The 15,959-nt window shown below is 29.7% G+C and overlaps 2 protein-coding genes across 2 annotated transcripts; both read left to right on the plus strand.

Moving 5' to 3' along the window:
* Positions 1-885: 885 nt before the first annotated feature.
* LOC132607602 (magnesium-protoporphyrin IX monomethyl ester [oxidative] cyclase, chloroplastic) lies at positions 886-3,590 on the plus strand. Its single transcript, XM_060321669.1, has 5 exons — positions 886-1,395; positions 1,977-2,041; positions 2,155-2,482; positions 2,573-2,671; positions 3,168-3,590. Exons 1-5 carry the CDS (start codon positions 940-942, stop codon positions 3,429-3,431), a joined length of 1,212 nt encoding a protein of 403 aa, XP_060177652.1. The 5' UTR covers positions 886-939; the 3' UTR covers positions 3,432-3,590.
* Positions 3,591-5,673: 2,083 nt separating this feature from the next.
* LOC132607603 (proteasome subunit alpha type-3-like) lies at positions 5,674-11,392 on the plus strand. Its single transcript, XM_060321671.1, has 9 exons — positions 5,674-5,942; positions 6,023-6,106; positions 6,993-7,066; positions 8,438-8,524; positions 8,667-8,751; positions 8,949-8,995; positions 10,050-10,115; positions 10,757-10,847; positions 11,028-11,392. The coding sequence occupies exons 1-9, from the start codon at positions 5,799-5,801 to the stop codon at positions 11,097-11,099; spliced, it is 750 nt and encodes a 249-aa protein (XP_060177654.1). The 5' UTR covers positions 5,674-5,798; the 3' UTR covers positions 11,100-11,392.
* Positions 11,393-15,959: the final 4,567 nt, after the last annotated feature.

A 15,959-nucleotide genomic window follows, 5' to 3' on the forward strand; every position in this document is an offset into this window, starting at 1 on the left:
ATGACATTCAATCAAAAAATTGTTAAATCGGATGATTTTTTTTTCTTGAGCAATAGCGGATGAAGAAGAAGAAGAAGAAAGCAGGGGCGAACCAAGAAGAAGAAGAAGAAGAAGAAGAAGAAGAAGAAGAAAGCAGCACGAAGAACAGATGGGAAGAACAAAAATGGAGGAAGGAAACGGCGCTGAAGAGGATTTTTTTCCCCCGATTTTTGTATTTTAGGGTTTATAGTGGTTGGGTCAAAGTGTTAAAAATAAAACTTTGGGGAAAAATATTAAAAGTAAAGTTTAGGGTCAAAATGTTAAAAATAAAACTTAAGGGCAAAGTATTAAAAATAAAATAGAGGGCTAAAGTGTCAAAAATAAAACTATTGGGCAAACTCAAAATCCCTTAATCACTAATCAAATTTAGTCATCTCTACTCAATAATTAAAACTCGAATCACCTCCCTTCAATTTTAAAACTTAAAAGTCACTTATAATTAAATGCCCCTATTAAGTGAATGTTAAACGTAAATAAGATTTGGGTCAAAGCTATTGATTCTACTAAATCTGTAGACACTTGTAGCTCTGCCCCTACTCAACACTGAGCAGTAACCAATCAAAAAGACCACATGAAAGAAATTCATAAATAGATTATAAAAAAAGAAAAGAAATTCAACCATTAATACTAGGTGAATATCTTGACATCTACATGGAGAAACATAGACCGCAACTACCACTACTTCCCAAATGACACAAAGATACAAACTTTACAAAGCTACAATGTAATCGAGCTGACCCATCACAACATGCCACGTGTCAAAAACCCACTTAACCCACAAGATTTCCTTGGATGAGATTAGATTCCATCATTGTCATCTAAAATTCATATATCTCCCTCTCCACCTTTCATTTCTTTAGTTCCCCTTAGCTTAGTTTCTGCTCAAGTTATCTGAAAAAAATGGCAGCAGAAATGGCTTTAGTAAAACCCATAGCCAAATTCAACACCATTAACACCACTACTTCACGGCTGAGCAACCGTAAACTGCCATTCACCGTTAGAATGTCAGCCACAACAACCCCACCAACTTCAAAACCAACCAAGAAAGCTCAAAAACAAGGAATCAAAGAATCCCTTTTGACACCAAGGTTTTACACTACTGATTTTGATGAAATGGAGACCCTTTTCAACACTGAGATCAACAAGAACTTGAATGAGGCTGAGTTTGAGGCACTATTGCAGGAATTCAAGACTGATTATAATCAGACTCACTTTGTTAGGAACAAGGAGTTTAAAGAAGCTGCTGATAAAATTCAGGGATCTCTGAGGCAAATTTTTGTTGAATTCTTGGAGAGGTCTTGCACTGCTGAGTTCTCAGGTTTTCTTCTCTACAAGGAACTTGGAAGGAGGCTCAAGGTATGTCTTTCTTAAGATGTTTTTGTTCTGAAATTCGCATAATTAATTAAGTAATCTGATGAATTAGCTCATTTAGTGTGCTATTAGAATTTTACTGTTTGGCTTGTTGTAGTTTTTCTGCTTTTCTTGTGTGGAAATAGAGTAGTTATTTGGTTTGTTTGAGCTAAGCTTGTCTAGGTTATTTTTAGCTTCTGTTGAAGTAAAGTTTGAATCTTTTTCTAATTTGTCGATTATAGTCCCTTTCCGCCATTGTTTAGAAGTGCTATTTCTAAGTTAATAGTAGTTTGATTTCTAGAGAAATGAAAAATCAAGTGTGAGGTGACTCCTGAACACCAAACACCCCCCCCCCCCCCCACCCCAAAAAAAAAACCCAAAAAAAGAAGAAGAAGAGGAACCAAAGATTTATGCTTTTTACTCTACTGACAACATTTACTTTTATAGTGCTGCATTCAATATTCACGATTGAGACTTCAATCATGGTTATAAAATTAAATGAAGTGGGCAGTTCAATAAAACTTTGAATGTTCAAAGAGTTACACTTTTTTTCCTGCTATCAACTAACACTTGAATTATGTATGCAGAAAACTAATCCTGTCGTTGCAGAGATTTTCTCCCTCATGTCGAGGGACGAAGCTCGCCATGCTGGGTAAGCTCATATTTTACTTACTCTCTTTGGGCATGGTTGATCAGAGAAATATGCATTTGTCTGAGAAAGAATTTACGAGTACTGAGAAGGTTTGTCTGGTCGGGATTTTGCAGGTTTTTGAACAAGGGTTTATCTGATTTCAATTTGGCGTTGGACTTGGGGTTCTTGACAAAGGCGAGAAAATACACTTTCTTCAAGCCAAAGTTCATCTTCTATGCAACTTACTTGTCTGAGAAAATTGGATACTGGAGGTACATTACCATATACAGGCATCTCAAGACCAATCCCGAGTTCATATGTTATCCGATTTTCAAATACTTCGAGAACTGGTGCCAAGATGAGAACCGCCATGGTGATTTCTTCTCTGCTTTGATGAAAGCACAGCCTCAGTTTCTCAATGACTGGAAGGCAAAGTTGTGGTCACGCTTTTTCTGCCTTTCGGTAACCACCTACATTTGAAGTACTCCTTCATAGAGATTATTTCACTTTTTAACAATTAGCTTACTTATGTTTTAACTACAAAAAATGCAGGTTTACGTTACAATGTATTTGAATGACTGTCAAAGAACAGATTTCTATGAAGGCATTGGGCTTGACACCAAAGAATTTGACATGCATGTCATTATTGAGGTGATCACTTGGCTGTATCTTGCTCTTCCTCCCTTTATCGTTGCTTGATTAGCATGCTGTATCTATTGCAATTCTATTTCAATCACATTTCTTTATAACAAAACTGAATGAGACCTCCATTTTTATTAGTCTGGCTAGCATCTTAAGTGCTAGATTACTTACGAGGTTACATGTCAGAAACGTGAGATTGTCTTAATGAACAGATGCTCCTATAGAAAAGAAGATGTTTTGAAAATCCTTTTTCACCTCATGAAAGAGAAATACCTTTGGTTGTTACTACCCCGAATTATCCGCACATCTTATTTAATTTTCCTCATTTGTATATTTACCTTGTCCATGTTATGTAGTACCTGCTATTGGTACCTGAGTTTACCTTGTAAATTGTTTAACTGGTTGTTTCTAACATATAACATATATGTATTTGCTTTGGCTTTCTCTTTTTTTGGTCGCAAGCATAGTATGCTCACTAACCTTCTAAAAATCTTATCTCGTGCAGACAAACCGCACAACAGCAAGGATTTTCCCTGCTGTCCTCGACGTTGAGAACCCAGAATTCAAGAGGAAGTTGGACAGGATGGTGGAGATTAACACAAAGCTAATTGCTGTTAGTGAGAGCGATGAGATTCCACTGGTGAAGAATTTCAAAAAGATTCCTCTAATTGCAGCTCTGGCTTCTGAGTTGTTGGCAGCGTATCTCATGAAACCTATTGAGTCAGGTTCAGTTGATTTTGCAGAGTTTGAACCACAACTTACCTACTAATTTCCTTTTTTGTGAGAAACAGAAAATCGGTTGTTTTCACATAGAGGTGCAATGTTCATTGTTGTAAGTTATATAATGTATTCAAGAAACATTCTCCTGCACAGAGAACACTACCCTTGTATTATCTTGATAATCTAGAATGAATTTCTTGTGAGTAAATCATTGAAAGTTTTCATCTTGACTGTTCTCATTTATTAGTATACTCTTTTGTACTAAAAGAAATGACAGAATTGAACATAAAATGTGTGACAAATTATATACACAAGTTATTTATTCTAGCACATATTAAACATTTATCCATTGAAAGATTTGCAGCTGCAAGTCTAGCACATGTTGATTCCATGATAAATTTCCTAAAAACAAAGCATGTACTCTAGTTTAGACGAACAAGAGTAGCGGAATTGCCGATATTTTACTGGTTATAAAAGCTCTAGTATTGATTATACAATCTACAGAGTGAAATCTTGTGACCTGTTTCCTATTTAAACTGCAAAAAAGTTCCAGCCTCACACCAGCACAGCCATAAGTGGACTTTCTGGCTAGTCCTAAATGAAATGGTTACTATTGCAAATGTCAAGAATCCTTCTTCCGTCAGGAGATGCTGCAAAGAAGAATCTAACTCCCTCAATTGAAGCAAATACCGTAAAAGCAAGAAATTGGTGTGTAACCATGCTTCAAAAAGAAGGGAAAACAAAAAAACTAAAGAGGAAGTCATGGCTGAAACATGAAAAATCAAATAATTAAATGAAGTTGGCAACCAAGTAAAGAACATCAGGAATGAGCCATAATGTCAATGTTAAAATTTGTGTTGTAATATGATAGCTTTACCTATGTGGGTTCGCAAATTATTGCCACATTTTAGCTCAAATAAAGGAAGAAGCTAACAGTAAGTTGACAACAAAAATATAATAATGATGATAATCCTCAGGTATTGGACACAAGATTCACGTTGTCAAATCCAACTACTTTAAAATGGTCGCATTGTTGATATTGCCACCTTTTAGCTCGGATAAATGAAGAAGGTAATGTAAGTTGACGACAAAAATATACTGTACTAAATTTGATAATCATATTGAATATATTATCAGACCTGAACAGAAGGAAATGACTATAGAAGATTCATATTGTCAAAGCTAACTAATTTGAAATTGAGACATAGTTGATTAATACCGTGGTAACGACCTTTTATATATCTCATCTCTCACAAGTTTTAACTTGAAGGGAGCTTGTTAAACATACTGCATTGCTTTCAAACATCTAGTTACCTTGACATCTATGCCAATCATGCTTTAGTTAGCTATCACGAATATCAAAATACGAATAACCAATAACTGAAAAACTAAGGCCCCGTTTGTCCATAGATACTAAAAAAAAAATTTACTTTTTTTTGGAATTTTAGAGTTGGAGTTGTGTTTGGCCATAGTTTTTGAAATTGTAATTTTTGGTGAAATGTAGTTGTAAAAAAGTGATTTTTTTTTTTTTTGAAAAACAAGTTTTTTGAGTTTTTGGTATTCACGAATACAACTTCAAGTTGTATTCAGAATTTTCATGGCCAAATGCTGATTCCGGAAAAAAGTGAAAAAAAATTCCGGAATAAAGTGAATAATTTTTATGGCCAAACGGGGGCTAAAACTGTAATTAACCTTAAAATAATTTAATGGTTATATATCATTAATCTTGATCTAATATTAGTTTGAAACAGTGGAGTATATTTCATCTTTATATATTTTTATTTTGTGTCAAAAAATTCTTTATATATTGCCTTATAAGAGGTTGCAAGTTCAATATCAATTTTTTAAAAAAAATATTTTATAGAAAACATAACTATTATTAATGACTAGAGTTTATAACATAAATTGACTTCTTTAGCCTTGTTTGGATGGTTGTTACAACTTGTTTTATAATGTATGTATTATATTGTATTGTTTTGATGAATAGATTGTATCATATTCTATCGTCATATAATTAGGATACGGAGTAGAGCTATCGATAAAAGATAAAATATAATTATCAAATAATAAACAAAGATAAAATGAGAAAATAAATAAATAATGTAATGACTCGATCTTACCAAATCGACTTTTGTCATTAATACAATAGATTTAATGATACCATAAAATACAATATATTTAAATAATAATTTAAATAAATATTATATTTAAACTAATAATGGCGGACCCAAACAGACGTGTAAAAAAAAGAAGGGAAAAAGAGCTCAATGATAGATTTATATTGGCAGTTTAATAATTTTGACACTTTGTTTTCGACTTCACTCTGTCTTGAGACCAAAGAAAAGTCATTTTGCATAATTAGAGAGAGGTCGAGAGCACAAAACTTAGAGCTGTAGTAGAAGAAAGAAGGGAAAACATGGCTAGCATAGGAACTGGATATGACTTGTCAGTGACTACATTCTCACCGGACGGCAGAGTATTTCAGATCGAATACGCCGGCAAAGCTGTTGATAACAGTGGTACTGTCGTTGCTATCAAATGCAAAGATGGAATCGTCTTGGTTTGTATCAATTCTAATTTATCTCTTTTTTTTTTGTATTAAAATTAGGGTTTTTTTTTTATATGGATTTGTGATTATAGGGAGTAGAGAAGCTAATTGCGTCAAAGATGATGTTGCCTGGATCCAATCGGAGAATTCACTCTGTTCATCGCCATTCTGGCATGGTATGTTTTCCGTCTCTATTTAAGTGTCTTACTTTGACTGGACCAGACTTTTGAATCGTCTTGGTCTGGCATGCTATGTAGAATGTTGGACTTGGACAACTTACTAAATATAGAAAGAGTCACTAATGTTCATCGTCATTCCGGCATGGTATGTTTCCGTTCAGTGTTTACAGGATTTATCATACTATCACTAATGTTAGGCTGGCCTTTCAATCTACCATAGTTTTTTTTTTTCCCCTTTATCTGGGATTGGGATAAGTTCACAGTGGAAAATGGATACATAGTATTTCATAGACAGGACTTCAATTAGTTTGGAATTGAGGTGAAGTTGATTGACTCCTGATTTTATTGCTGACTCCATTCCTAGATTCTTGGTACTTCCACCAGCAGGGAATTACTTGATTTTAATACTATCTAATAGAAGGAGATTTAATTTGGACAGCAGTAGTTCTTAGTTATCTCAAATATCTGACTGGAAAGATGAGAGCTTTATATACGATCAAAAAAGAAAAAGAGGAGCTTTATTGCAGTTAGGATAGGTCACTTGTCTCTAATAACTATTTATCCTGTTTGTTTTTATCTTCCAATCAATTTGCTCCAAGCTGCATAGCGCTGTTCATGTTCCGTTTTGGTCAATGAGATACTCTAAATACAATCTATTGATCATTCTTGGGCTCTTCTGAGAGAAATGGTTAGCTATCTCGAGTTAGTAGCATATTCTGTTAAGAATACCATGAGCTTCTAGTTAATTTATCTGTTTCACTTTGCTATCTGACAATTTTTTCATCTAGCTGCAAATCTTTTCGTTGGATACTTGTGTATTCCTTCATTACCATTCTTGAATGGTGATTCACTTTCTCTATACTGCTTTATTCTTTATATACAGGCAGTTGCAGGTTTGGCTGCAGATGGGAGGCAAATTGTTGCCCGAGCTAAATCCGAAGCTACCCAGTTTGAAAGGTTTGCTTATAGCCACCATGTCTGAGAACAATATAAATATATGTACTTGATTTTTTTTATGCCCTCTGGTTCTCGGGCAATATAGCATTCGTAAGAATACTTTTACATTGTGAAATAACTCGGTGACGACCATGAACAAAATCTAAAAAAGTGTAAGTTTATTTCCCGCTGATAACTTCAATATATGAACAGAATAATCATTATGTTACTGAATCACTAGAAGCATATAATGAAATTACACATGAAAGTATTTGATGTGGCTATGGTATCTCAGTAGTGTTATTATATTGTGATGTCCTAAGCGTCAAATAATAGTGTTTGTGCATTGTGTGGTGGCTTTGAAGGGTAAAGGTCACTTCTTCGGTAAGCTTTTTGCAGTTTAATATAAATGGGAAATGTGGCTCTTATTAGGAGCCAGCCATTTGGTTATTCCAGCCTAGTAATAGTAGATAATATTGCAAAAGTAATATCTTTTTTTAAAAACCGTGGTGTTTGGGTCAACTTGCACGCACCTCGACTAATTCCACGGGGTACCTGCTACATCCCACCAGCACAGGTAGCGGGTATCTCTATCCCCCAAGGCTTAGGCAGATGGGAAGAAATCACCTAGTGTGTTTGCCTCCACTTTGATTTGAACCTGTTGCAAAAGCAGTATCTTACAGCCAGCTAATTAGAGGGAAAATAATAGAAGTGAAACTTCTACTTTGCCAGTAAATTGTTTTCTATTTTGGAAGTGTTCCTTTTACTTGTGAGATAAGTAGTGTTTAAGATGGCATTCAGTACTCGTTCCCAAGGTGAGGTTGAGTGATTGAGGCATAGGAGTTAAGTGTAACATCTGGAGATCTCGAAATCCCAGTTTCAACACTCAGCACTAGCCCATATTCCTCAGCCTTAGTGAGCAGATTTAACGGGGACCTGTACTGGTGGGCTATAGTTAGGTTGTCTTGCGTATTGTGTGGCCTCTATACCGATCCTTAAAAAAAGATGGTATTCATTCTCTTCTGTTGCCATGATTGCAGGAAAAAAGAGGCACCACTTGACTAACTCCTTGTTGCTCTACTCATTTTCTAGCAAAAACTCACGTCCACTTGAGCATAGTCTATTGTTAACAACCTTTTCCTAAGAAAATCCATGAGCTACAATAGCAGAGACTAACTCGCTGTAAAACAATGGCCATCCTCACAGTGTGCTCTTGGCTTTTATGGGATGCTCTGCGATATATTTTATTTGTTAAAGGTTTTTTTAGGTCTCAACTTAAAATTCTGGATAGTGCTGAAAAAGAACTTTTTGTCTAGACTGTTGTTACGTTGTACCTTACATGATTGTCACCCCTAAGTTTCTGTCTCTTGTTGGTGGTTTTGCAATTTGCAGTGTATATGGTGAGCCAATTCCAGTGAAAGAACTTGCAGAACGAGTTGCTAGTTATGTGCATTTATGCACACTCTATTGGTGGCTCAGGTTTGTAGGATTATGTACAGCTGTTTGTATATTGAAGATTTTCTTTTCTGTTTAGTTGCTTTGTGTATGTGTGAAACTTATCAAAGAAAAAAAAAAGTATAAAATTGCTATATATGTGAAACTTTTGGTGTACTTGCTACAGGCCTTTCGGATGTGGGGTGATTCTTGGAGGGTATGATAGAGATGGACCTCAACTATACTTGGTTGAGCCTTCTGGTGTCTCCTATGTGAGTTGAACTGTTTTTTCAAGTACAAGAGATATTTTCTCCACTGGACTCTGCTCTTAAATTCCCACAACAATTTATAATTTATTTTCTAATTATCCAAAAAAAAAAAAAAAAATTATGATTCATTTCTTTGCTATGATCTGGTCCTATTACATTTGATTTATTTAATATGTGAATATATTTTGCATTTGTTGTAGAGGTACTTCGGTGCTGCTATTGGAAAGGGCAGGCAAGCTGCTAAAACGTAAGTGTGTAGGTCTCCTCTCGACATCCTAACTTCAAGATTCAAATCTTCATATATTTCTTGTGATGACATATGAAATCTGTATTGATTGTCAAAATTAAATTACTAATAACTCAAAAAATTTGAAAGCGTATTTATATAGGTAATGTAGAATGATATCCCTACACTTCAACATGAAATACTATAGTACATAGATGTTTTTCCTCCGTGCAACTTTTTAGGAAGTTGTTCCCTTTGCCCTTTATTTAACCTAGCAGCCAGCTAAAACAAAAAAATAAATAAAAAAATAATTCATATCCGAAAGCGAGGAACATAAATCCTGCATAGTGTGATTATTGGGTCTTTATTCTCCATTTCAACTTTGCCAGTAGGTCTGGTTTTCAGAAATTAGAAATCCAGCATATTGTTGTCAATTACAGCAACTATTTTAGCGTATCAGTAAGAAAAGTTTGGGTAAAAAAATTGTGAGTATTTGTATGAAGTGCGAGTTACACCAAGTTAGCTATCTTTTTTTTTTTTTGAAAATACACCAAGTTAGCTATCTAGATCTTGATCTCTATGAGATTTGACTTCTACAAACCAATTGGGTGGACTGAATTGTCAACTGCTACAGCAAGGACGGGTTGTCTTATTACTCTTCTTTTTGATGAAGGCTTGTCTTAATACTCTTCTGTGGCATGAAAGCTCAAGAAAGTGATTTGCCTCCAACATCTTTTGAGTGGTGCCATAAGCTTTCACCCTGTAGATTATGAAAACAACACGTACTTCCACCTTTTTTGTTAAAACAAGAGTAGAAGTATTTGTTTGCATAAAAGACATGTATGTAATCAGTTCCAAAGGGATGACCTAGTGGTTTAGGCATGAAAGTAGTAACCCGGGACAGAGGGAGGAGTACATTATGCAGTCCGAGTCTAAGAATGAAAATGGTGTTAAGGTCACTCAATCAAGAGTTCCCTTATGTATAATCTAACACTTTAATTTGTCATCCCTTTGGCTTACTTTGCACTAACGTTTCCTTTTGCTGATATGACAAATACTAATATGATATATGCAGAGAAATTGAGAAGTTGAAGTTATCTGAAATGACCTGTCAACAAGGGGTTATTGAAGTAGCCAAAATGTAAGTAATTGTTCCAATTTAACTTTATCATTCACAATGTTATTGTATTTATCAACATAACTGATTGTCAAATGATGATTATGTTTTTTGACATTGAGAACTACCTGCAAATCAAGTAGCTTAAGCATGTTTTGTTGCTTTTTGAGCTTTTATTATTATACATTTTTCCAGCAGTTCCACCAATTTAGCTATTATGTGGAAATGTGTTGCTGTGATCTATGATTTCGCTATATGCGTGTAATCTTACTTCTGCTTGAAAGGGTATTTGTATCTCTTCTCGTAGTCTGAATGACATGCTTTTGTTTCTGGTAATCAGTGGTTCTTTATAGTTTCAAAGAAATTAGGCATTCATATATGCTTCTTTCTGGTAATCAGTGGTTCTTTATAGTTTCAAAGAAATTAGGCATTAATATATGCTTTCAACAAGTTTTCTTAATTGCATGCTGGCTATACGATAAATTTAGTGTGGGTACTGCAGTCCATATGAGAGTCATTCTCGGAGATGTTCGACCATCCTAAAAGTTTTCTGCCGATTCCATTGACTACTAGAATATAACTCTTCAGTGCCTCGTTCAATATTTTCTTTGCTGGTATGTACTTCCTCTTTCAGTGTTTTGACAATATGTTCTCTTTGCAAGCAGAATTTACGGAGTACATGATGAGGCAAAGGACAAGGCATTTGAACTTGAATTGAGTTGGATATGTGATGAGTCTAACCGCCAACATCAGAAGGTAACTCAGGATCCTTCTAAAGTAAACTTTCCTTATATAATATTCTAGAAAGTCACCTGTTCCCTTTTCTTCTTTCATTCTTCTTTAATTGCAGTTTGACTAGTCACGGAAGAGTGAGTTTGACTTGTATATTATTCTGTATATCAAATGTTACTCTAAAATACTCATTTGTTTTGGTAGGTTCCTGATAACCTTTTGGAGGAAGCGAAGACTGCAGCTAAAGCCGCACTTGAAGAGATGGATGCAGATTAAGGGTGCAAATAGATTTGTTCTTTCTTTCTTCATGCATCTGGTTATTGAATGATATATCTCTGCCATGTTAACTGGATTTTAGCACCACGGCACTGATCACTGCTGCTGATGAAAGCTTTTATAGTTTCTTGTAATTCTGAACTGTAAGCTCTACTACTCGAAGTTAAAAAATCCAGAGTAATAGTTTGTATTTCAAATGATGAATTCTGATTTTTGTAAGGCTTGATTTTCGTAAACGGTCTTTGGTCTACAAAGCAGGTTAAAGAAACTGATCTTTTCTCGGTTGGATTAAATACTTTTTTCCCTCTTCTGATATTGCAAGAGAATGTATATGCAAAACAAATGATGCTAAACATTGAATAGTTTCTTTAGAATCTTACCATTACCGAAGAATAAAATTCTTCATTCTTGCCATTATTATTTGAAAGCTTGAGTACAAAGATCGTAAATGATTGGAGTTTATTGAGGACAAGTCACTTACTCTCCCTAGTCTGCATATGAAATTGAATATGTATTTTGGAATGCAAACCAAAAGAGCAGAACAAGAAAGAGAAAAGCAAATAGGAGAAAGGTAAGAGAAAAAAAGGCAACGGACGTTTAAGATATTGTTTGCCGCAACATACATCATGTTAGTGTTGGAGGTTGCACGTAATCTTCTTGCAGCTGCGGACGCATTTGTCAACTTTTTCTACATCTGCAATAGCAAAAACATATTTCATTGTAAAAATCATAGTGCACTTCAGGACACAATTGTCTGAAAATTTAGTTTAAGCAATCTTACTTACACCTACAAAATATTCAAATCATTGACACTCCTATGTATATATATTTCTGATCGACTTCATTATTATTATTATTATTATTATTATTATTATTATTATTATTATTATTATTATTATTATTATTATTATTATTATTATTATTATTATTATTATTATTATTATTATTATTATTATTATTATTATTATTATTATTATTATTATTATTATTATTATTATTATTATTATTATTATTATTATTATTATTATTATTATTATTATTATTATTATTATTATTATTATTATTATTATTATTATTATTATTATTATTATTATTATTATTATTATTATTATTATTATTATTATTATTATTATTATTATTATTATTATTATTATTATTATTATTATTATTATTATTATTATTATTATTATTATTATTATTATTATTATTATTATTATTATTATTATTATTATTATTATTATTATTATTATTATTATTATTATTATTATTATTATTATTATTATTATTATTATTATTATTATTATTATTATTATTATTATTATTATTATTATTATTATTATTATTATTATTATTATTATTATTATTATTATTATTATTATTATTATTATTATTATTATTATTATTATTATTATTATTATTATTATTATTATTATTATTATTATTATTATTATTATTATTATTATTATTATTATTATTATTATTATTATTATTATTATTATTATTATTATTATTATTATTATTATTATTATTATTATTATTATTATTATTATTATTATTATTATTATTATTATTATTATTATTATTATTATTATTATTATTATTATTATTATTATTATTATTATTATTATTATTATTATTATTATTATTATTATTATTATTATTATTATTATTATTATTATTATTATTATTATTATTATTATTATTATTATTATTATTATTATTATTATTATTATTATTATTATTATTATTATTATTATTATTATTATTATTATTATTATTATTATTATTATTATTATTATTATTATATTATTATTATTATTATTATTATTATTATATTATTATTATTATTATTATTATTATTATTATTATTATTATTATTATTATTATTATTATTATTATTATTATATATTATTATTATTATTATTATTATTATTATATTATTATTTATTATTATTATTATTATTATTATTATTATTATTATTATTATTATTATTATTATATTATTATTATTATTTATTATTATTATTATTATTATTATTATTATTATTATTATTATTATTATTATTATTATTATTATTATTATTATTATTATTATTATTATTATTATTATTATTATTATTATTATTAATTATTATATTATTATTATATATTATTATTATTATTATTATTATTATTATTATTATTATTATTATTATTATTATTATTATTATTATTATTATTATTATTATTATTATTATTATTATTATTATTATTATTATTATTATTATTATTATTATTATTATTATTATTATTATTATTATTATTATTATTATTATTATTATTATTATTATTATTATTATTATTATTATTATTATTATTATTATTATTATTATTATTATTATTATTATTATTATTATTATTATTATTATTATTATTATTATTATTATTATTATTATTATTATTATTATTATTATTATTATTATTATTATTATTATTATTATTATTATTATTATTATTATTATTATTATTATTATTATTATTATTATTATTATTATTATTATTATTATTATTATTATTATTATTATTATTATTATTATTATTATTATTATTATTATTATTATTATTATTATTATTATTATTATTATTATTATTATTATTATTATTATTATTATTATTATTATTATTATTATTATTATTATTATTATTATTATTATTATTATTATTATTATTATTATTATTATTATTATTATTATTATTATTATTATTATTATTATTATTATTATTATTATTATTATTATTATTATTATTATTATTATTATTATTATTATTATTATTATTATTATTATTATTATTATTATTATTATTATTATTATTATTATTATTATTATTATTATTATTATTATTATTATTATTATTATTATTATTATTATTATTATTATTATTATTATTATTATGTCTTGCTTTAGGCATTTGCTATCCTAAATTTACTAGTTCAATTAATTCATATTCACGCTGATCACTAAGGAGGTAAACCGCTTCCTTCCAAGATGTTTTTGGTTTCTTTTACGAGAAAAAGAAATTATACAGCATAAAGAAATCTAGATATGCACCAGACGAGGCACGTTATACATACCAACTCCAAATTTTGCACAACGATGAATGGAGCAGCCAAATTTGCAGTAATGGAGTGAGTCTGGTTGAGTAATCTTGAGAATAAGACATTTGAACAAACACTTGGTAGCACACTCAACTTTTGCTTCTTCATCAAGACAATCCACTGAACACTCTCCATAACAGGCTAACAGCTCTTAAAAGAAGCTTCTACTAATTTTTGGCTTGAAAATATCAGCACTATAACCATTACTATAGTGATTGCTTTAGCTCCATATCTCTTTCCTTCCATTTTTTTTGCTTTCTAGTTTCTAATGATCCACCAACACAATATAGTCTTCTTTCTATTTATAATAATTGGAATTTTATAACTTCATTTCTTCATGATAAACAGAATTAAATAGGTATACCAAACACTTTTTCAGTCACAATAAATAAAGGTGAATTTACTTTCCCTGGCTATTGGATTGGAAAATCAGATTGCCTCTAATCTGTGTTTCCCCACTCCCACACTTATATTTTAATATATTGAGTTACAATAATCACTTTTTAATTTTATAGCAGAAATAGTATCCATAAAATGGGTCAATATGAGAAGATATTAACACTACTTGTTGAATAATTAACTTGGTATAAATTAGTATATATAACAAATTTAAAGTGATTAAGTTAAAACATCGAAGCACTGATGATTTAATTAAAAAAGATTAGAATACCCTTTTATTCCATTATAAGATCATAAGTGGTCTTTAACTATCAAATTCCGTCACATAATGATTGTATTAAGATCCTTTTGTCTCGGCTTGTAGCTAGGGGTGTACAAAGTAAACCGACAAACCGCACCAAACCGATAAACCGAGTCAAATCGAGAAAAAAACCCGACTAGTGGTTTGGTTTGACTTGGTTTGGTGTTGAAAAAAAAAACCCGACCATAATTGGTTTGGTTTGGTTTGGTTTTAGCTAAAAAAAGTCAAACCGAACCAAACCAACCCGACATTACATTTATTCAATTTTTAAAATATTTATTTGTTATGTAATTTATAAATATTTCTTAAATTTTTTTCGTAGTTTTTAATCTATTATCATATTATTAAAGCTTGAACTTAGAATTTTGAATGCGAATAAGTTTTATATCATATGGATGTTAGTAACTCATATAAAGTCTAAACCAAAACCAAGTCAACACTAATACTAACAAAAGAAATTCAATTTACCACTAGGAATGACAATAATGTTGGATATCTATTCTTTAGTTTTGCATAATTGGTTTAGAGGGTGAAAATACATAACTTAAGTTTTTTTTTTTTTCTTGTCATGTAAATAATACTTATTAGCCGTACTTATTTTAGTATGACTTAGTATTTTTAGATTATGGTCATTTTCTTTATGGTTTATTAATTAGCAATATTTATTTTAACCGATTTTATTATCTTTGTTGAATATTTTAATACAACATCATCACTCTTCTCACATTTTATGTTATTTTCTTATGAAACACCTTAATTACATAGTTGTATCTTACTAGGACTAAAGAAATATTTGAAGTAAAAGTTATATGTTTTGTATCAAGAATATTCCGGAAAAAAAAAACCCGAATAACCCGAGACAACCCGAGGTTGAAAAACCCGAATCTTATTGGTTTGGTTTGGTGTATAAATTTAAAAACCCGACGCAATTGATTTGGTTTGGTATTTAAAAAATTTGAACCAACCCGGTCCATGTACACCCCTACTTGTAGCCAATTCAAATGAGGCATAAATGAAGAACCAA

Source organism: Lycium barbarum, chromosome 8, assembly GCF_019175385.1.
Source record: "Lycium barbarum isolate Lr01 chromosome 8, ASM1917538v2, whole genome shotgun sequence".
NCBI classification, from domain to species: Eukaryota; Viridiplantae; Streptophyta; class Magnoliopsida; order Solanales; family Solanaceae; genus Lycium; species Lycium barbarum.